General features: G+C 36.4%; 2 protein-coding genes across 8 annotated transcripts; one reads left to right on the plus strand and one right to left on the minus strand.

The window, feature by feature from the left end:
* Positions 1-1,270: 1,270 nt before the first annotated feature.
* On the minus strand, positions 1,271-11,543 carry RHL1 (root hair initiation protein root hairless 1 (RHL1)). Of its 6 annotated transcripts, none has more exons than XM_086446926.1 (12): positions 11,150-11,543; positions 10,964-11,074; positions 9,227-9,313; positions 8,913-9,139; positions 7,314-7,433; positions 5,956-6,127; positions 4,267-4,303; positions 4,109-4,161; positions 3,939-3,987; positions 2,505-2,539; positions 1,725-1,766; positions 1,271-1,493 (listed from the first exon to the last, which is right to left on the minus strand). In XM_086446926.1, exons 1-12 carry the CDS (start codon positions 11,477-11,479, stop codon positions 1,458-1,460), a joined length of 1,299 nt encoding a protein of 432 aa, XP_086303052.1. In that variant the 5' UTR covers positions 11,480-11,543; the 3' UTR covers positions 1,271-1,457. The 6 variants fall into 6 exon arrangements, 4 of the variants coding, with proteins under 4 accessions (XP_086303052.1, XP_086303051.1, XP_086303054.1 ...); XM_086446925.1 differs by having other exon boundaries at positions 4,267-4,306; XM_086446928.1 differs by lacking the exon at positions 5,956-6,127 and having other exon boundaries at positions 7,340-7,433.
* Positions 11,544-15,417: 3,874 nt separating this feature from the next.
* Positions 15,418-20,226, plus strand: LOC147397866 (Tetratricopeptide repeat (TPR)-like superfamily protein). Of its 2 annotated transcripts, XM_086446930.1 has the most exons (4): positions 15,418-18,382; positions 19,247-19,353; positions 19,439-19,736; positions 19,836-20,226. In XM_086446930.1, the coding sequence occupies exon 1, from the start codon at positions 15,576-15,578 to the stop codon at positions 18,180-18,182; it is 2,607 nt and encodes an 868-aa protein (XP_086303056.1). In that variant the 5' UTR covers positions 15,418-15,575; the 3' UTR covers positions 18,183-18,382; positions 19,247-19,353; positions 19,439-19,736; positions 19,836-20,226. The 2 variants fall into 2 exon arrangements, with proteins under 2 accessions (XP_086303056.1, XP_086303055.1); XM_086446929.1 differs by having other exon boundaries at positions 19,439-20,226.
* The last annotated feature ends 1,353 nt before the right edge of the window (positions 20,227-21,579 follow it).

A 21,579-nucleotide genomic window follows, 5' to 3' on the forward strand; every position in this document is an offset into this window, starting at 1 on the left:
AGTAATTTAATGAAGGAAGAAGAATAACTTTTAGGCTCAAATCTGATTTGATCTCTTTTAGACAAATATTTTCCCCTATTGGTTGAACCACAGTACACAAGGGGTCAAAGAACAAATGCCTTTAGGATACAGAGAAGTCTACACTCAAGTTACTAAATCGGATTATGTACAATCTGATTTAGTTTAGAACATTCGAGAATAATAAGAAACTGAGGATGCTAAGAGCTTAAGCTTAGAAAGAGGAAAACATGAAAATTTTCAGTGAAGAAATCTGATTTCTGGTTGACTTTTTATAGTCATTTTTGTATCTATTGATTAAGAGCCATGATTAAATGTCTCTTGATTTAATAGTCGTTGGATTATGTCTAATCTTAGATTTAACGATCCATATCGCATCTTATCGAACGTATGTGTCTCATGCCTTTTAATCAACACCTATTAGTTGAATTTGTATGATTTGATGGTTTTGATCGCGTCTGATCAATTGTCATTTGATCTAACTGATCTGATTGTCCCTAACTTCATTCCCCTTAAGGGTCTGCGGCCCCCACACCCCCGGCTACAAGAAACACCCAAACAACTCAAGTTAGGGCCATAAACCAACAAGAGGATCAACCATGGGATAATCCAAAAATCGATGATCTTTTCATAAAATCGATGATTTTTTTCATTTAATCGTCAAAATTTTCGTACTCTTTTAACTACCCTATCAACCCATATTTTGGGCATTCCCTTCCTCTTAAATTTTCCCAAAAATTTACCAAATTTATTCAAATCAACCGCTCTGAGAGCCCATCGAATAATTACAGAATTAGAACCTCATTACCATGGCCATCACTACCTAAGCTCATATTTATTTTAAAGTATCTCTATCCAAAATTGAAGAAAATGAACATCCATCCAAACTATCAGCTCTGCAGCCCACAAGCTACACCATCAACCATTGCCTAATTTGGATTTTAAATTAAATTATGGGCACCACCGGTGTACAATAAATTAGGATTAAATCAGACTAAATCATACATTTTTGTGGACTGATCGACCCCAACATTGAGATCGCAATGGCAGATCTCGAATGAGCAATTTAACAAAACGCTCACGAATTCAATAATTTCTCTTCCCCAAACAGTTGTGTGATAAACCTTATTTCAAATTACTGAATTATGCAGTGAGACGAAGCAATCCAATGCCGTAAACAAGCTTCACTTCTCTATCCCTCGCTTCTGTCCTACAAACTTTCTATTATTAAGGATTTAAAAGAGAAAATTGATTAAGAAAAGGTGTTTAGAATTTATATATTTTTGTCAGTCTATTATCTTCACAGATAAATTTCTCTTGCCTCGCTATATAAAGTATAAACTCTGCCTAATTCATATACACTAAAGTATTACATTGTTACAAAAAACATAAACTACATGAATATCAATTCTACCCATACCATTGTATTACATGTCACCTCAAGCAGCCCAATCTTCGTCACTTCCATCTATATCCTGAATAAATAAATATGAAATAATTAACTTGAAAAATCCGCTTACAAGAAGATTTGAAGAAACATATTGATGTATGATGTAGCCGACCCCAATAGTTGGGATATAATGGGATGGTCTTAGAATCCATTGTAGATTTAATCTGATTGGTTTTCATAAACTATCACATAATTGCAAAAACCAATGGAGCATCTATCAAATAAAAAAGTTCACAAAATTAATAGGATGACAAACCTCTGATTCGCTCGAGAACTCTTCTATGTCATCATCCTCAACCTACAATGTTTATAAACAATGTCAGAGATGTATTACATTATATAGATTAGAGGGCAGAGGCAGTGAGGCTAACACACTAAATCAAAACTAACCTGCTATACATATTTAAAGTACTAAAGATGGGCCAATTACTTTTCTACACGTACCCATCAATCCCACCTTTTGGATGGGCTAACACACAAAATCACAAGTCATAATTTTATTAATTACCCAATATAAGGTAATCACCTCAAACTCTTGGCTACATCTCATAAATACCATGCTTTTGTAATCACATCCAAGAGGTGGTTCATCATTGGAAAGTATGACACTGACAAGGATAGAAAACTCCAATCACCGTCGAAACTGGAATTTCTTAGAGGGAAATCCCAAAAAAGCCCTCATGCGGTGTGCTAATCCTAGTGATCCCAAGAGTTCCCATAGGAACTAATATAAAATCCTAGAAGCAAACTTCATACTTTAATAACAAATATCTATCATTTATTTTACTCTTTGTAGTGATGCAATTAATCCTAATTCATCTCAGCCAACCATACTTCACATATTGTTTTGACACCAAACATTAGAACCTTGGAAAAGCCATTGAGTCACTGTAGACCTTGAAAAGAGCTTTGCTAAGCATCTAACAACTTCCAGTTTTGTTGGAAAATCAAATTTCTAGTAGAAAAATAAAGACAACCACCGGAGCTGTAATAACTCATAAAAGTCAATATAATATTCAAATTCAAAAGATAATACCTGAGATTGCTTTTTGTTTGCTTTAGCTCCCGTCCCTGCATTTTAAGAATTGTCCAAGGAGAATAAATGCACTAAATCAGAAATAAAAATTCTTGTGGATGGACAAAACTTAAACATGCATTTACTTACAATAACCCTAAATTTTGTTTATCATTTCTAGTTTAAACTATAGCTTCTTTAAGTTACTCAATTTAAACGACACTGATTCTTGATACTAGAAACAAATTAATTTAAATGTCACAATCCCACTAATGTGCCTGGCTAGGCCAGGGAAATGGCTGTTGAGATCAAGGGATCGAAGTGGAGCCATCGTGTATGCTAGATGGAATGGCAAGGGGAGTTAATGAGTTTAGTCACTCATCAATTTGGTAGACGTTCACAGCCTGGGCTATAAGCGCAGACTTGTCCTATCTAGTACAACGCATTTTTAAAGATGTGCAGGGTAAAAACCAAAGTGAGCAATATCGTATTGGTGTGGGCCAGGGGTGTTACAATTGGTATCAAAGCCGAAGACGGCTCTTCCTATTGGATGGGGACAATGTTACACTCCCACTGGAGCACCTACCCAAGATAGGGAAAGGGCTGCTAAGACCAAGGGTCAAAGTATAATCATCCTATGTGCTAGATGGAATGACAGGGAGAGTTATGAATATAGTTCCACATTGGCGGGGTAGACATTCCAGAGCCTGAGCTATAAGGATAAGCTTAACCCTATCACGTAGGACGCATTTTTAAAGCCGTGCTGGGTAAAACCCAAAATGGACAATATCATACAAGTGCAGGCCAAGGGCGCTACATCACCTAAGCACCATATGTTGGAAGGACTAAGGAGGACCTCCTCCAGTATTTACATCATAAATTCAGTATACTCATGGATTCTGGTTCACTTTATTCATGTGCACAACAAAAATGTACATTTCACCATACCATTTGGGTTCAACTTACTCATAAAAATACATAATGTAGCCCCTTATGTATCCCATTTTTTAACCATTATAACCCTGGTTATTCATTTACTATGTTAATAAGGAGATCCTGGTTCCTATGTAAAATTGGTATCTTTAAAAATAATCAAACAAATTGGCAATTCTGATTTTAGGAGTCCAAAGTGTGATTATCCATGCATATGTTGGGTTCCAACTTCCAACACTAGCACCTGCAGTTATGAAACATTGCACTAACCAACATGGTAAAATTAATACAGATGCCTAAAAAATCACGATTAGAAATGTCAACAAAATGAAGATGAGAGATAAAGTGTCTTTCCATGTTTCGAAAAATAGAAGTTGTTTATGATTTTATTCAAATACCATTAGAGTTGAACCCAAATAATTTTCTACATTATTTATCTTGAACAGGATTTTAATATCATCACCAATTATAAGTTCACAAGCACCAAAGACAATGTTTGGTTTCATGAAATGAAATACTGACCAGCCTTCCTTTCCTTGCTTAGTGCTCCTTTCTTTTTGGGCTCCTCGACCTGCAACAATTACACACTTCAGCATTTAACAGGAATCCCACTAGCCCATCTCCCACATAGAGAGAGTTCACACTTAGCAGAAAATCGAAAAAAAAAATGTTAACTAGATGCAACTTCTTACCTTCACTTGATCCTTCTGTTTAGAATCAGAAAGCCTCGACTTCTGGGCAGAAACTGGAAAGAATCAATAGTTTTAGTTTTTCTGAGTATGCACATCCCATTATACCATTAGAAGAAAGAAAAAAAAAAAAAATCCAAGCAAACAGAAAATGCAAGAACCTTTTTTTCTTGGAGATTTTCTTACACTTCCTGTTGACTGCTGAAAACAAGAAACCTTTATAAGGAAATCATGGCTTGAAGGATTAACTAAAGAACACTGTCTAATAAGCTCACCATGGAAGATGAAGAACGAATTTCATAAACAAAAATGAAAATACATTAGAGTAGAAATATAACGTGTCCATCAAGTAGACAATCATTTACACCAACAAAGTAACCAGTACACATAGGCACACGCTCGCATAAATGGGAATGAACCATTCAATAGGTCCCGCTTTAGCAAATCTATCTAGCCAAAAATTGATCTTAATAAGAGATTCACAGTTTGGTCCTTCTACAAAGCCCTTCTTCCAAGGTCAGAAATTTCCTATCCAGAATCTCTTATTTGGCCAATTCTTGTTCCTTCTAAGGTGTCTTTCTTTTTTTGGCTTGCCTCCTTAAGGAGGATTCTCACTTTGGACAACCTTATTGCACGCGGGTGGATCACTCCGAACTTTTGCTCCCTGTGTATGAGAGACAGGGAATCCGTGGATCATACTTTAGTCCATTGTTCTTTCTCTCAAGGTATTTAGGCTTCTTTTCTATCATTGTTTCAGATGAATTGGGTTTTTCCTAAAACTTTCTTGTTGTTGGTAGAAGGGTGGGCTTTATCTTCTCTCGAAGAAAAAGACATCTATGGACCATTCTTCCTTCAGCCATTGCTTGGGGTCTTGGGAAAGAGAGAAACAACAGGATATTCCAAGACAAAGAGAGTAATGCGCATATGGCTTATATGGGGATTTTAGGATTTATGTTTCTTTGGGCAAGAAGTTAAACAAGGAGTTCATTGGGGTGTCTTTTGGGGACTTGTGTTTAGATGGGATAGTCTTTGTAATTAGTTGGTAGGCTTTTGGTGTTTTTTTTTTTTCTTTCTTGTTTGGGGTCTATCTCAGCCTCCTTTGTACTCTCCTTTTGATATTTATAAAATCTTTATACTTATAAAAAAAATGATCCTATTGGTTAATCCTACCGATCTGATAAAAAAAATATGGTGAACAATTCAAGACAAAGTTGAAAAATCGGATGTCTAAATCTTCTGATAGGTATGAAATTTGGCCCAACAAATACCCTAGGTAACATCCACCAAGATGAGTCTCAATCATTGCCTGTGGACCAGTTTTATATTAAGGCATTGGGTACATTGTCACTATGGTCCAACCTAGGAATGACTTAGATCCTCAACTATTGATGCACCTCACCCATGTTACTCAGGAAGTAACACTAGAATTTCCCAATACAGATAAATGCAAGCAGTGTTGAGGGTCCAAAGAGAAAATACATTTTTTTTAAAAATTAAAAAAATGCAAAGAAGTAAACTCTGATCCTTCGGCTTCAAAGAAATCATAAAGCATGGGTACAACGTATGTTTCTCCATAAGCACAACAAAGTAGAGGTATTCACATGTGATGCAGCTATGGTGTGTGGAAGTTTATGTATTTGCATGCGTGTGAAATTAAAGGCAGGTGGGTAAATGTGTACAAAATGCTGTATAGGTCAAGGAAATGTGTGAAAGATTACAACGATGAAATGTGGGATGTGTGTCTACACGTACACACGAGTTTAACTAAAAGTGGTAGGGTGATGCCCCTCTATGTATTTGCACATAAATTGTAGGATACTTTTCAGTGATCAGACAAAAGGTTGCCTTACCTTTTCCTCCACTTTCTCAAACAGGTTAGATATAGTAGCTTGAACAAGTCGACCACGTTTATTGAGAGAAGATTCTTTAGACTTCTTTGGTTGATTTTGTTCGGTCAACTTGGTCCTTGTTGCAACATTCATATTGTCACTAGCACAGACCATCAAGCTGGAAACTTCTGTCTGTACTACCATTTAAGGCCATCAAAACATAGTTGGCTATGCAGAGGGTTGTGTTAAACCTTGTGGAAGCATTCTGATATAATCATTTAGCTTGGATACCAATTATAATATGAACCATGATCCAATTTCACACACAACCACACAAGAACATTGAAACTTCCATGATTCACGCTAGTCCATAGGCATCGACGATTGAAAACTTCCAGTGATTGAGCAAATTACAAGAGATAGAGAATTTCTCAGCTCCCAAACCCCCTTCATTCAACTCATAACCATCCCTTGCATCACCCAATTGGTGCTCTCTCCAAACTCATTGATAACCCCACAATACTCCCTTGGGTCTGAGCCTTTGGAGCTAGTTCACAGTTAAGGCATGTTGTGAATTTGATAGAAAGTGGAGATTGAGAAGTTTATCTCGAACTTTTCCATCCCAATAACAGGAGAAAGAGAATGGCATTTCTTCGAGAACAAGGATTATTGATTACTTGGGAGTGTTCTTTTACTATCTTGGTGATTGGATTCTAACCTAATAAAAAATGTTCTTCGTTCTCCTTTTGTTGGGTTTTGGGTTGTCTTATAAATAGGGGTTTGGGGCAATGTGGATGCATCCCGATGCAATTTAGACTTTCGAGGCATCAAGAGGCAATTCCAAAGCGGTCTCCAATACTCCATTCTATTGGAGTGGGATCCTTGATATATCGGTTATTACCACAATTTCAAGGAGATCTAGAGAGGCTTGGACTGGGTATCAATGGAAGGGTTGTGACTAAAGGGTTTGGGAATTGGAAATTAGGCATCTCTAGTATTTGCTCAAATCACACAACATAAATTCTTGATTGTCAACACTTGTGGGCTAAAGAGGTGAACCGCCTAAATGTGTGTTGCTTTTGTTATTGTTTTTATTTTCCAATACTATTTCACAGCACTAGGTCACTTTGTACCAACAATTGGTACCTAAGTATGAGTGAATTAGATCTCGATTCTCGAATCATAATAATGAGTATTTGAACTACAAAATTCTAGAAAGCTTGCTTCAGCAAGCTTATATATCAAATGATATGGTAGACTATAATTTTATAAAAGTCATGTCTCCACACACAAAAAAAAAAAATTATGGTTGAACATGCAAGGATGTTAAAAAGGAAGTGATATTGATAATAAAAAGTAAATCACAAATAATCTGGATATTTCCAAGAGTGGAACAAGATTTCACTTCATCAAGTTTCTCACTAATTCTTCCTTCCTTCACTTCAGATATATCAGCACCACTTCCAACAGAATCATCTCCTGATGAAGCTTCAGTAAATCTGTACCAAAATTTAAAATTGCATAAAAACAAAAGAAAATATTGCATTAAAAGGTTGACCTTCCGAATTTCTAAATTAGAATACCTGATGAGAAAATTCTAAACAAAGAACAAGAAAAGACGCAATATAAATTTCAGTCACTAGGAGGTGGGAACAACTAGAGTTTTTGGGTAGCTAATTAAGGAATTGAAAGATGAAAGAAGCCAGAGATGAGAGATAAGAGGAAACTAGTGTTGGTATGCTTTGTTGGTTGGTTGATGAGAGTGCAGGAAGGATAAATGCAAATCCCACTGAGCAGAGATCTCCACCTGGTCAAATTATCATGAACAAGCTATCCACTCAGTCTTTTGGACATTTGAAAAACATGGTGAGACACTCAAAAAAAAATCTATAAATTGGAACGATACAATCTCAGATTTGATTGATCTCGCAAAGTGGATTTCTTGACTAGGACCCATTAAATGAAATGTCTCACCCCACCTCTAGGGATGAACTACATATTTATTTAACAGAGGAAGACGATGGACAAATTCACCATTCACTTCATGAATGTTTTTTTAAAAACCCTACAATAATAAGAAACCCAAATGATAGCGTTCAAACGCAAGTCTAGGAAGTGCATCAAACATAAAAATAAAACGAAATTCAGAGAGGCCATATTGACTTCATTGCCTCAGTCATATATCTTCATGACTCCATCCACAAAGAGAATATGAGAATCAAATATGCAAGTCAACAAGACAGCTATAAGACTAAGCTCCAAATCGTTCAGGTTCCTACTAAATCTAAAATCTCATGAGATGCCCTCCCCACTATATTGTAAAACCCTGCACTGTTGATCTTTCCTGAGCCAAAAAGAATGAAAACTATATTGAGGGGGGTATCACCACATCACCATCCTCCCAAAAGTAGATTTTATAATCGTTGCCCACCTGAAACTTCGAACCCCGAGAAAAATCAAGATACACATTACAAATACCTCTCCAAAACACCACAACCATAAGACGAGTAGATATCACCATGATCCCATGTCACCATTATCACATCCACGGTTTCCACTTCCATACTTTAGATAACATTACTCTCGTCCAAAAGTTAGTGCCTTCAACACCAAATCTCACAAGCCATATCCCCAGAAGAGCCTTATTCATAACCTCAAAGCCTCTCATGATTGTTGAAGATAGAAGATTTTAAGAAATTGGAGAGCTTGAAAATCCCATGGTCCTATACGGATTCCAATAAGAAAGTTTAGTTGTAAGAAACTTCTACCCTAGATGCCTCTCCCGCTCCCACTTTTGAAAATAATTCAATCAAAATTGGTTTACAACAGCTGCTTCCCAGCTCTGCACCCGAGTCTGATCATGCACCCACTCCCCCGTCTTGTGCAACTAAGGAAGGAACTAAATTAGTTAGTTAGTTGTTGTGGGTGTGGGTGTGTGTGCGTGATACAACATGATATATATAAAGCAAGGCTATTACTTGAATCTTTTCACAGATGTTCTTGTTGAATGTCGAACTGGTGTCACTTCCATCGGATCTTTCAAATCTTTCCCGGTTGAACAACCAGAATCCTCAGATGCATCATCTTCTAGGTCAGCTCTAGGAAGCAGTGGTTCAGCATTTTGCTTTCCAGGTTTATTAGCAACTGTTTTTCCTTCACACGTTGCACCAGCACCACCTTTAAAATCACAGTCTGTATGTTTCTCCTGAAGTCAAGAAATTTCTTAAGCACCCGAGGTTATTATCCCAATACCAAAGCATATCCTAAGAACTTTCAGGAATAAAAAACTAACCTCAGTAAGTTCCTTAGGGAACTCAAGCCGCATCTCTTCCGGATTCTCATCTTTTCTCCCAATCCACCAGGCATCAGAAAAAACAATCTATGAAATAAAATAAAAAAGTAGCTTGTAACAACAAAGAATTTGATAACAGGTACCATAGGTGTGCAAACTGAATAAAAACGGTGACACACAGCAATCTTCTCAACTATTAATAGGGGGAAAAAATTATTCTCTGCAGATACAGCCAAGTGCCTTGCAGGTTGAAATTACTATGCAGTGTCAACACAGCAAGCCCTTAAAATATAGAAGAGTGATATATGTACATATCTAAGTGTATTTATCCATCTATTTGCATATGAAAGCAATGAAAGATAAGTAAATATGATTTGGAAAACTAAGTAAATGGAGAGTTTCCCCACATTGTTTGCTTTGAGTTCAACACCAAGGCAAAACTGGAGACAGATCTTGATCAATAGAAAAATGTTGTTGGTTGAGTAAAGGAAGATAATGCAAAATGTAAGTGGTTCAATCTCAACAGATGCCTGGTAAAGCCTCCTCTGATTGGATTGGTGGTATTCTTATAGACAAGCACTGCTGTACTTTGAAAGCAGGCATGTAATTAATGACCCCGTATGGGATTGGAGATGATGTCCTTAGAAAGAAAAAATTTCTACTTTGACAGTATGTGTTTTAGTATAGTTTGGTTGATTAGGAATAATCATACACACATACCCACATTTCACCAGTGATACAGAAGATACACTTTAGTATGGTGATATTGGAGGAGACCTCCGTACCAATGTGTGCTTAGTTGGTGGGTGACAATTTGAAGCCAAAGACGAAGGTTGTTTGGAATGAAAAACAACCACATTTTCTCAATTATTGCTGAGATCCCTCGGAGATCCAGTACAAAGAAACCCATTTGAAGAAAGATTGCCTAAAATTGGATGTTTAGGTTTCAAAGTGTATACAAACTATTCCAGGCCACAAATTTAGTCATCTGGTCACCGTCCCATACCCTTTAACAGGTAGAATGTAATATCTCGCAATTCATAGTGTCTGGAAAAAATATTCTAACAGCCCAATCAATAACATTAATTTCCGATGATCCAAGAAAAGTGATGTGTATGTGATACACGGGGATCAGGGTCATCGATCCCAACTCTCCATCTAGTAAGCCATTCCTGTATTGAAATGAAATTCAAAATCCACACCATCGCAAAAGATTCTAACCATCCAATACCAATTGGCTAAATAGGTTTGGGGTTAGCCATTAACAATACCCAAGCATAGCCACAAATTTCATTGGAAAAATCACCAAACAGGGTGTCTGCCAAAAAAAAATGATGCTAAGTCAAGAAAATCAACAATCTTTTGAAGGGAAAAATGCCTAATTACTATAAATAAATAAAAATTAGAGAAGTTTTTTACACTATCCCCCTCCACTCAATTTTTTTCGGCCTATAACCCTGCTCAAAATTGTCCTGAAATTTTCCAAATTTATCCAAAACGAATAAAAAATGACCCATTGTCGAATAATTGCACCAATTTATGCCCATGTCTAGTCCAAGGGCACGTTATAATTCAGATTACATCACTTCTCTTCAACCTTCCAAAGTAAAATATCCTTCCATGGAACAGTTATAAACTTATAATTATTCTATAGAGTACAATTTAAAGCCGAAACCAAACTAAGGATTAACAACAACACAGTCACAAATCCTTAAAAAGGGAAGAAAACTAACTAACCATGTTATCAAAATAGTCCTCACACATCACATTTTTCCCTCCTCTACCGAACTGAAGCGTCAAGTACCTGTTCTTCGGATAAATAATCGTACCAAACAACTTGATTTGACCCTAAAATAATCAAACCAACATTAAAAGTCAAAACCCTAATTCACGTATCTAGATAATTTGAAGAATCGATCAAACCTGAGGGAAATCGAGGTAGAGTATCGGGTTCTTAGTTCCCAAGTCCTTCAATTCTCCTATCTTTCCACCTGTGATTGGAGCAAGAAGACCAGGAAATGAGAACAGGAACTTGTTCTTTCTCTGTGATTTCTTCACTATGTCTCTTCCATGGTGTTTGAGGAGTGTTTTTGATGGATTGAGAGGGGAAATGGGTTTTAAAGGAGTTTGGGAAATGAGATTTCGAGAGATTGCGATGTTTTTCAGTCTCTTACGCTCTTGCGCTTCTGGGTTTGGTGGCTCTGCTGCTGCTTCTCTCCCGCCATTAACGACCTTCTTCGAAGCTCGAACCATAGCTATTGGTTCAGTTTAGACTTTAGAATGGGAATTTGGAAGATGGTTTGATTTCAGGGTTTAACAACACTCGCAACTGATAATTGTTGTCAAAGGGCGGGAAATTGAAAGACTAAAATGCCCCTACTCAATTTATATATTTCCTGTATTATTATTTGAAAAATTATTTCTGCTTCCTTAACTAAGAGACCACTCTTAACGTATTTAGTTGAAGAGTGCTGATTTTAACCAACGTTGCACGTGCAAAGAATCCTAGATTTTTGCCTCGGGATACACAACTGTACATGTTTATGGGGATGTTTAGTTGTATATCTCGACAACTCAAAAAGAACCGTAGATTTTTGCCTTGAGATACACAATTGCACATCCCCATAAACATGTGTAGTTGTGTATCCCGAGGAAAAAATCTACAATACTTTGCACATACCATGTTGATGAGTTTTTGAGTCATCCTGTCAGGTTGAGTTAGAAAATCGTTACATTTAGTTGAATGATCTAACATTGCCACATGTCACTCTATCTGAGTCATATCCTAGATTCAAAAGGAGTTAACATGTGGGGGTCTTGGTTGAAATCATTAATCCATCGAATGAACTTATTAGCTTTTAATATATCACGAGTTTTCGTCTGACCCCAAGGGGTTGGCCTAGTAGCAAGCCGAGCCTTGATAAGTTCCTCAAGAAGACTAGGTCGAGTGCTTGAAACCCTCACAAAGCAGTAAATTTATTGGGGCCACCCTCCAGGGTCCCATTAACCATTGACTCAACCCGTTGCACGTAGGACTTTCTAAGGGGGTTGTGTGTGTGGTTGTGGGATACCAAAAAAATTATAAGTTTTCGTCCAACCCAACTTTCTCATGTGTTACTGCCCACGTGGTCATCATATTCTCCTCCTTCATGATTCTCTTTTCCATGTATGCGAAAGGTTCTAATAGAGAAGAAAAATAAGAAGACACAAAAAATGAGTGGCGAAAGATAAAGGACGATGGTAGTGGTGGTGAAGAAAAAGGGAGAGTGGAGGGAGATAGTCGGCATGAATAAGGTGGGGATAACTTGAGAAAATTTTGGGCTGCAAAGCATGATTTCAAATCTCTCGCTCGAATCATATCAATATCAATATCATTTAATGACGACATGAAAAGTCAAAGTGAATCATCTCTCACTTTGCCATTTTTGAAAACAAAGGTGACTCAAGCGATATTTTGAAAATCTATATAGAATTACTAAAATTCGATTGGAATTTGTAATTTTATTGATATAATTAATTTTTTTTATAATTCAAATACTTATTACATAAATAAACACACACACACACACACATACACACACACACACATATATATATATAGGGGGCGGTTCAAGGGCCATCTTAGAAACCGTCTAAGAAAACTTTCGTTTTTCAAAATAAGGGTTAGAGGTTTTGGATTGAGCTGATTTTTTGCAAGGATGGTCACTATGATGAGAAGATCATCCTCACAAAAAATCAGCTCAATCAGAAACTTGTAAATCCATCAAAAGTGATTTACAAATTAGTGATAAAAAGTGGTAAAAAATCGACGGTCCACATTCTAAATCACTTTTAACGGGGTTAGAAGTTTCAGATTGAGCTGATTTTTTTTTTGGATGATCTTCCCATCATAGAGATCATCCTCAAAAAAATCAGCTCAATCCAAAATTTCTAACCCATATTTTAAAATTTTATTTACCGTCGAAAGTTTTCTTAGACGGTTTCTCAGACGGCCCTTGAACCTGACCCATATATATATATATATATATATATATATATATATATATATATAGGGTCCCGTTCGGCACCCTAAGTTTTACCACACACTTTAACAAACACGTTTTGTCTTACATGGGTTAGAAGTTTGGGAATGAGCTGATTTTTGATGAGGATGATCTCTATGGTGAGGAGATCATCCTCACCAAAAATCAGCTCATTCCAAAACTTCTAACCCCATCAAAATTGATTTACAAAAAATGGACGGTCCACGATTTTTCAACGTGTAAACATGGGGCTAAACATTTCGGAATGGGCTGATTTTTGGGGAGGATGATCATCTAATCATAGAGATCATCCTCACCAAAAATCAGCTCATTCAAAAACTTCTAACCCATGTAGGACAAAAAACGTTTGTTAAAGTGTGTGGTAAAACTTAGGGTGCTGAACATTTCCCATATATATATATATATATATATATATGGAAATGTTCGACACCCTACGCTTTACCCTACAGTTTGTCCTACGTGTTTTGTCATACATGGGTTAAAAGTTTTGGAATGGACTGATTTTTTGTGATGATGATCTCTACGGTTAGAAGATCCTCCTTATAAAAAATCAGCCCATTCCAAAATTTCTAGCCCCATGTTTACAAGTTGAAAAATCGTGGACCGTTCATTTTTTGTAAATCATTTTTTATGAGGTTAAAAGTTTTGGAATAGGCTGATTTTTGGTGAGATCATTCTCACCAAAAATCAGCACATTCCAAAACTTATAACCCATGTAGGACAAAAATGATTGGCTAAAATGTTGGCCAAAATGTTTGGTGGTGAACGGGACCCATATATATATGATAATCGGGTATCCCTGTAGACAATGGACCAGGCCCGTATATGGGCTTTGCCCAGTCCATAGACCATGGTCTTGGATGAGAACTAATCCAAGGCACGTGGAATGCCCGCACATCACACAAAAAATTTCGTAATGTACCTAATGTTCATTAAAGAAAAAAATTATTTACATGCAATTAAATATTATTATATAATTGTACATTGATTAAATGATTTATCTTGTCTAGGACAACTTGATCCTTTCCACCAACGAAACTGGGGCGTTTGGTTCGGATTCTAGAATTTGATTATGATTCATAATCAAATTCTAGAATCTGATGCATCATTTTGTTTAAATTATTAATTTGATCTTTTCATAACAAGGAACAAAAAAACATAAAGAATTAGAGACAAGTCGTAGGTCGTATCTCTTGATTCTCACATACTATCCACTTATGAAGATCTTAAAATGCATCTTACAACAACAATAATAGAAGGGTCAGGATCCGTTGACTCTTAAAAATGACTCATGAAAAATACACATGATCCCAACCCCTTAAACATAAAATCCAATGGTTGAGATTTATAAGTATCTTGATAACACAAATCCCAAAAATACTTATCTCGAGGATAAATCTCAATCATTGGATTTTACATTTAAAGGGTAGAGATCATGTGTTTTTCCACAAGTTATTCTTAGGAGTCAATAGAACCTTACCCATAATGGAATCAACAACAATAAGAATTTTTTATATAAAAGTATAAAATCATTATGATTCTTTGGGTAATCTTAACATGTTTATTAAACATATAATTCACTTGAAAATCAATGGAAAATAAGTTAAATGCTTCTTTTTCGAAAATAACATTAAGTTCAGATTCTAAAATATAATTCTCGCTCCTAATTATATTTCAAAATATGATGTATCATTTGGTCCAAATTATCAATCTAATTTTTTTCATAATCAGAAACAAAAAATATGGAGAATCGTAAATAGTTCTCAGGCCATCTTTTCTTATTCTCACACACTATCCACTTATGACAATCTCGATGACAATAATAATAGAAAATAACCCTATTGTCCTCATTTTCAATCACTTTTCAAAAATCTTTGATTTTTTTTTCTTTCAAAAATCCATTGTTTTTAATCTCCGTTTTAGATATTTTTAATTTTTCAATCTAAATATATATAATTCGATAATTTTTTTTTATAAGATCGATTTTAAAAAATAATATTAGTCAAACAAGATTTTGGATTCTGAAAATCAATTTCTATAATCTGATTCTGATAATCCAGAAAACAAATGCAAGCTTGATTTGAAACCATGTGCAAAGAGCGCCAAGTGATATGATTTGTGTCGTAGAGACGTTATGACTCGAACGAGTCAACTCGATCTCCGTGGGAGACAAGGTGAGACGAGACAGAATTCTAGGGTTTAAAACCATGCTCCTGAGCTTCCCCAGGCTCCATTAATGGCGGATCTCTGCAACACCCCAAAAAACACTGTCTTTTGATCCTAAATAGATTCAGACCTTCTAATCGATGGCATTACGAAGACCCATAAAATGCATTCGATTCTTCCCACCCAAAACCTTCAATCCTTCTCATTTAATCCCATTTTTCCTCCACACAGAAAAAGATTCCCATCCACAGGACCCCTTCACCAAACCAAACTCTCTCACCCAAATCAGAAAAATCCATCATTCTTCTTCACTAACAGCCAATATCCCTTCAAATCGTAACGAAATCGTCGAAGAACTCATCTCCATCTTCACTAACCGGTCCTTAATCCAAGAGAGTGAAGAACTTCAAATCCTCGGATCAAGATTAACACCAGAAACAGTCGAAACCGTGTTGAGAGGTCTAAAGAGTTGGAAAATTGCTCAAAAGTTCTTCTCTTGGGCTACAGAACAATACGGCTATAAACACAACTGTTACACTTACAATACCATGGCTTTGATCCTCTCTCGAGCTCGACAAACTACCCAATTGAGAATTTTAGCCATAGACATGGTGAATTCTCAGTGTTTTATGACACCAGGTGCATTAGGATTTTTCATCAGGTGTTTGGGTAGTTTGGGACTAGTAGAAGAAGCCAATTCCTTCTTTGATCAAGCAAAGATGATGAGTCTTTGTGTTGTTAATAATTACAGTTATAATTGTTTGTTAGAGGTTCTTGCAAAATCGAGTCGGGTTGAATTGGTTGAGATGAGGTTGAAGGAAATGGGTGCTTTGGGTTGGGATTCAGATAAGTTCACATTGACTCCAGTCTTGCAAGCTTACTGCAATGCAGGTAAATTTGAAGAAGCTTTGTATGTTTTTAATCAGATTTTCGATAAAGGTTTTGTGGACGAACATGTCTTTGCTATCTTGGCTTTATCTTTTAGTAAGTGGGGTAAGGTGGATGAAGCTCTGGAGTTGATTCAAAGGATGGAAGATCATAATATGAGACTAAATGAGAAGACATTGTGTGTGTTGATTCATGGTTTTACGAGAGAATCGAGAGTAGATAAGGCACTCCAACTATTCGATAAAATGCGGAAATTGGATTTTAGTCCTGATATCTCAATTTATAGTGTGTTAATCAAGGGACTCTGTAAGAAAAAGGAGCTTGGAAAGGCATTGGATTTGTATGTGGAGATGAAGAACAATGGGATCTTTCCTGATGTTGACATAATTAGGAATTTGATTTCATCATTTTGTGGAGAAGGAGATTTAGTCACAGCAAATCTGTTAATTGAGGAGAGCGAAGAAAGGTTCGATGTAGAAGCTATGGTTGTGCTTTATAACGTCGTATTAAATGGGCTTGTTAGTAAGGGTATGGTTGATGAAGCTTACTTGTTACTTCGGGAAATGATGGGAGGTGATGGTAGTTCTGAAGCTGCGATGGATAAGGATAACCTTTTTAGGGTTAAGAAAAAGGTGCTCCTGAGTCCCGATTCTTTTGTTATTGTTATAGATGGTTTATGCAAAATCGGTAAATTGGATGTAGCTCTAAGCCTTTTTCATGATATGGTTCGCATGGGTTGTGAAAGAAATCTATTAATTTATAATAATTTAATCCATGAGTTGTGCAATTTAGATAGATTGGAGGAAGGTTTCGAGCTTCTAAAAGAGATGAAAGAATCTGGGTTTGAACCTACGCGATTCACCCACAATTCTATCTACGGGTGTTTATGTAGAAGAGAAAATACTTTGGGAGCGCTTGATTTGATGAGGGAGATGCGCTCACGTGGGCATGACCCATGGATCAAACACTCTACCATGTTAGTAAAACAGCTTTGCACACATGGGAAAGTAGTTGAAGCTTGTACTTTTCTAAATGACATGGTTCAAGAAGGCTTCCTCCCTGATATTATTGCTTATTCTGCCGCAATCGATGGGTTGTTTAAAATTTCGGAAATTGATCGGGCTTTGAAGCTATTCCAAGAAGTTTCTGCTCGTGGGTATCGTCCCGATCTTATTGCTTATAACATTCTCATACGTGGGCTTTGTAAGGTTGGAAAAATATCGGAGGCCGAGGATTTTCTGAATGATATGTTGGAGAAGGGTCTCTTGCCTTCAGTTGTTACCTACAACTTGATGATAGATGGGTTGTGCAAAACAAACGAGCTTGACCGGGCCCTCCTTTACTTTAAAAGAATGGTTGATGAAGCAAGGGAGCCCACAATAATTACCTACACAACTTTAATAGATGGGCTGTGCAATGCTGGACGACCCAATGATGCTCTCATACTTTGGAATGAAATGGGGGAGAAGAGGTGCACTCCAAACAGGATTGCTTACATGGCTTTTGTCCATGGTTTGTGCAAATGCAGTATGGTAGATGCAGCTCTGATCTATTTCAAAGAAATGAAAGAGAAGGAAATGAGACCCGACACTTTTGTATATGTAGCACTAATAAGTGGTTTCGTATCCAACAAAAACCCACTCATTGCCTTGGAGATTTTGAAAGAGATGGTTCAACAAGGAAACTTTCCTGGCCCTTCCGATAAGAACTACCCAATTTTGTTAGATGCAGTGTGCAAGTTGTCTGAAGATGAGAATACTTCCTCAGATGTAAAGAATCTTACCGTAGAGGGCCACCTCCCAGTCATCTATAATGTTTTTGAAAAGGGGGTTAGAGATGGATTTGAGCCCATAGGTTAATTCAGTGATGTTGTGTCTCAAACTTAATGATATCATGGGTTCAAGCCGAAAGATTAAGAAATTGTGAAGCTTGGGTTTAAGAATTATATATATGCTGGCTTTGATTGTTTGGGCACTTGAGGTTTACAGATCCTGGGTCTTGCTTCAATGGTCTGATCATTCTACCTTTATCATCAAGCTTTCTAGCATCCCTAAGCAAGGTATACTTATCTTGGAATGAGTTAAAATAATGACTTTGATTTTCTACCTTTCTTTGAGTTAGTTACGTTGTTATTCACCGTAAAGTGAACTATGAACTAAAACTCTTAAGCATGTAGTGCTAGATTTCTAGCCTCAACCAACTCTGGGTCTTTTGGCCCATTGGCCCGGCCTAGTACATCTAACTTAACTAAAAGTACAAGAGCATGTGAAATACCTTTCATAATAGGCAAATAGACGGTAAATGACTGAAATACCTCTTTCTCATCCGACTACCAAAAAGACGCAATCAATACTTAGATGAAGGATGCATACTGTACAATCTCTTGGGTCGTGTAATGTCTTGATCTCCACACCTGTGTTCTCTTTGTCCCTCCCACATTGATTATGCTTTGCCACATTATTCGTGGTCAGTCCACGTGATGCACACATACCAATTCATATTGTATTATTTACTGTGGACAGTTTTTAGTGCCACTGACAAACCGTAGACAGCGACCTTGGTTTTCCCCTGAATCTATGTAGATGAGAACTCTGCCATTGGAATGTAACTCAAAGTCATTCTTAGAATGTCACCCACCGTTCCTTCTTATGTCCCTTCTATTATTAAGAGTAATTAGATTCTTGATGAATCCACTTTTGAGTTGACATCCTGACTTCAATGGAATCAACCTTGAAATATGTTGGAATAGTAAATTATAGGGTTCTAAGTTCTAACTACACACCTGTATGTTCAACCTTTTCTTTTGATTCTTATATTCAAAACCCTCTCTTCAATGACAGCGTTTCTTGCAAGAATCGAGTTGGAATTTGTGAGAATTATGGTGGGCTTTATTAAGATTATAATACTATATTGTTTTCCACAGATAGATCTATTAGCAAAGGATGCTGATGTATCCATTGGTTACTTCAACTCTGCGAGGCAACTTTGAAGGAGGCACTCAATACCTACTTGGAAGGAGAACTTCAAATGGTAGATTATAAAGCTGAACCCTCTGATACATTTGTTTTCTTTCTTTTCTTGGTTCGAGGTATCTTAGATGGTCATTTTCTAGCAGATTTTGTCCTTGAATGCCTCCTAGACTTTGCAATGGAGGACAGTGGTTCCACTTGTTCAGACATGTGTTGAGGGCTTTCTGTTGTGTTTTTGCTCGCGTGTTGCTCAAGCTCTAACGGTAGAAAAAAAACTTTAAGTGAAAGCGGTGTTGGAAGAGACTGATTGTTTCAATAACACCCAACTTTTGAACCTTAAAGACTTCTAACCCGCGTTTCTTTTTGGAAAGAAACAAAATTCTTTTTGTTTTGATTACAGTTCAAGCGCCAAGGAGGGGTTGAATTCAAGATCAACACTTGCAGGTATAAAATGTTAGAATTTTGCATATATCTCTAAGCATAATATTAGTCAGGGTGTGATGATAGCTGCTCTAACGGTTTTATATTCTTGACATGTCCAAGATTTGGCACACCTTCCTCGTAAGTTCTCTTCGTTGTTAGTAGAGTGGACCAATAATACTTTTCACAGTAGAAAATGGATCTTGTGGGATATGCTACCGACGGCTATTCCTTGGAGGGTCTGGAATGAGAGAAATAACAGAGTGTTTAATAGTAAGATTACTAATTCTCATGCATGTTTCTTGGAGATATTGGGCTTTTTATACTTTTGGTCAAAACAGAACATTCAGTTCGCGGGAACAACTTTTGATGATTTCGTATTTAGATGACACTCTTTATGTAATCATTGCTGCTGTAGTTTTTTTTTTTTTTTTGTTACTCTTGATGAGACTTTCTCGGCCTCCTTATATTTTGTTTGCCCTCTTTATCAATATATTATACTTTTCAATAAAAAAAAAATATTTGGCACACCTTGGATCTGTAGTACTAGTAGAAGGGCAAATTTGTCTTTAAAGATAATTAGAAATCACTAATTAGGTTTATCTAGATAATGAAATCATGGGCCCAAATATCCATGTGAGTGGATCCTAGGGATGACAATGGATTGGATCAGACTCTCATCCCTCTGTTTGTAACAAGGACTTATCGAGGGAGGCTGTCTATCAAGATTTTCTTTATTTATTTCTTTCTCATATCACACATTTTGGCTTGAAAGTGTGTAGGAACCACATATGATTTTTGACTCATAACTCTAAGAAAAGCATCTATGGTCCCTATACACTTTCATATCAGGATGTGTGACAAGAGGTACAATCTTGAGGTCATTTCAACATTAATGCTAGAGTGACCTGTGAGGGACACACGGGGACATCTTGACTCGATGGCTCACGCATACCTGTAGATATGTTTTCTCTAAGATACGAGTAAAATACATCTATGGATATGCACGCGCCACCACGTTAGGGTGTCCCTGCTCAATTTTTTCTTTCCAACTTGTACACACGGTACCATGACCCAGAACAAAGGCTACCATTCATTAAACATAAATGTACATTAGATACAAACTAAAGAAGGAAAAAAAAAAAGTCCAACTTGCATTTGTTTGATTTCTATCATAATTCAGATAACATTTCCACCGTTACTAAAACTCTTTTTCACTTCTCGGATTTTTTCCAAACATGCTTGAGCACGTTCGATAGCAACTTCAACCCTCTCTTTTGAACCAATCAACCTTCGACATTTTGGACTTTTTGATTGAAAATTAAGCTCCATTTTCGGAATATCACACCAACCCTTCCTCTTCCTGCTTGAGGAGGCTGAATACACATATATACCAATAATAATAATAATAATAAAAGAGAGATAAGAAATTCACTTTAACCATCTAAACAACAACAAAGTAAATGTTTTTTAATTTTTAATAATTAAAAAAAAAAATTAAGTATGGTTTGACTTGCGAAAATTAATTCCCAATTCTAATTATGGATTATTAAAATTAGAAACTGATATTCAGAATCTACAATCTCATTTGACTACATTATTTCTAAAAACTGATTTCACAATCCTACTAAGAACATTGTGTGCAAACTTTAGTTCTGAAAAAATAACATAATTTTCCACGATAAAGCGGTGCAATAAATTACCAAAAGAACAATGATGGTTTTGAAAATTTTGTATCAAAAACTAAACAAGAAAGACGTTAAGCATAAATCGTAACGAACAGATTATGTGTAAAAATCATGAGAAATGATGCATTGGGTTCCAGAATCTAATTATGAACAAAAATCGGATGCCATGTAAGATCATG

Source organism: Akebia trifoliata, chromosome 7, assembly GCF_017979445.1.
Source record: "Akebia trifoliata isolate Shusen 1 chromosome 7, ASM1797944v1, whole genome shotgun sequence".
NCBI lineage: Eukaryota > Viridiplantae > Streptophyta > Magnoliopsida > Ranunculales > Lardizabalaceae > Akebia > Akebia trifoliata.

Excerpts from the sequence above, each read along its gene's own strand:
- RHL1 (XM_086446925.1), bottom strand. The coding sequence starts at position 11,479 with ATGGTTCGAGCTTCGAAGAAGGTCGTTAATGGCGGGAGAGAAGCAGCA. Across the intron at positions 4,307-5,955 it reads TTGAGAAAGTGGAGGAAAAG|CAGTCAACAGGAAGTGTAAG; the intron begins GTAAGGCAACCT and ends TCTTGTTTTCAG. Across the intron at positions 1,494-1,724 it reads AGTTCTCGAGCGAATCAGAG|GATATAGATGGAAGTGACGA; the intron begins GTTTGTCATCCT and ends TTATTTATTCAG.
- LOC147397866 (XM_086446929.1), top strand. The coding sequence starts at position 15,576 with ATGGCATTACGAAGACCCATAAAATGCATTCGATTCTTCCCACCCAAA.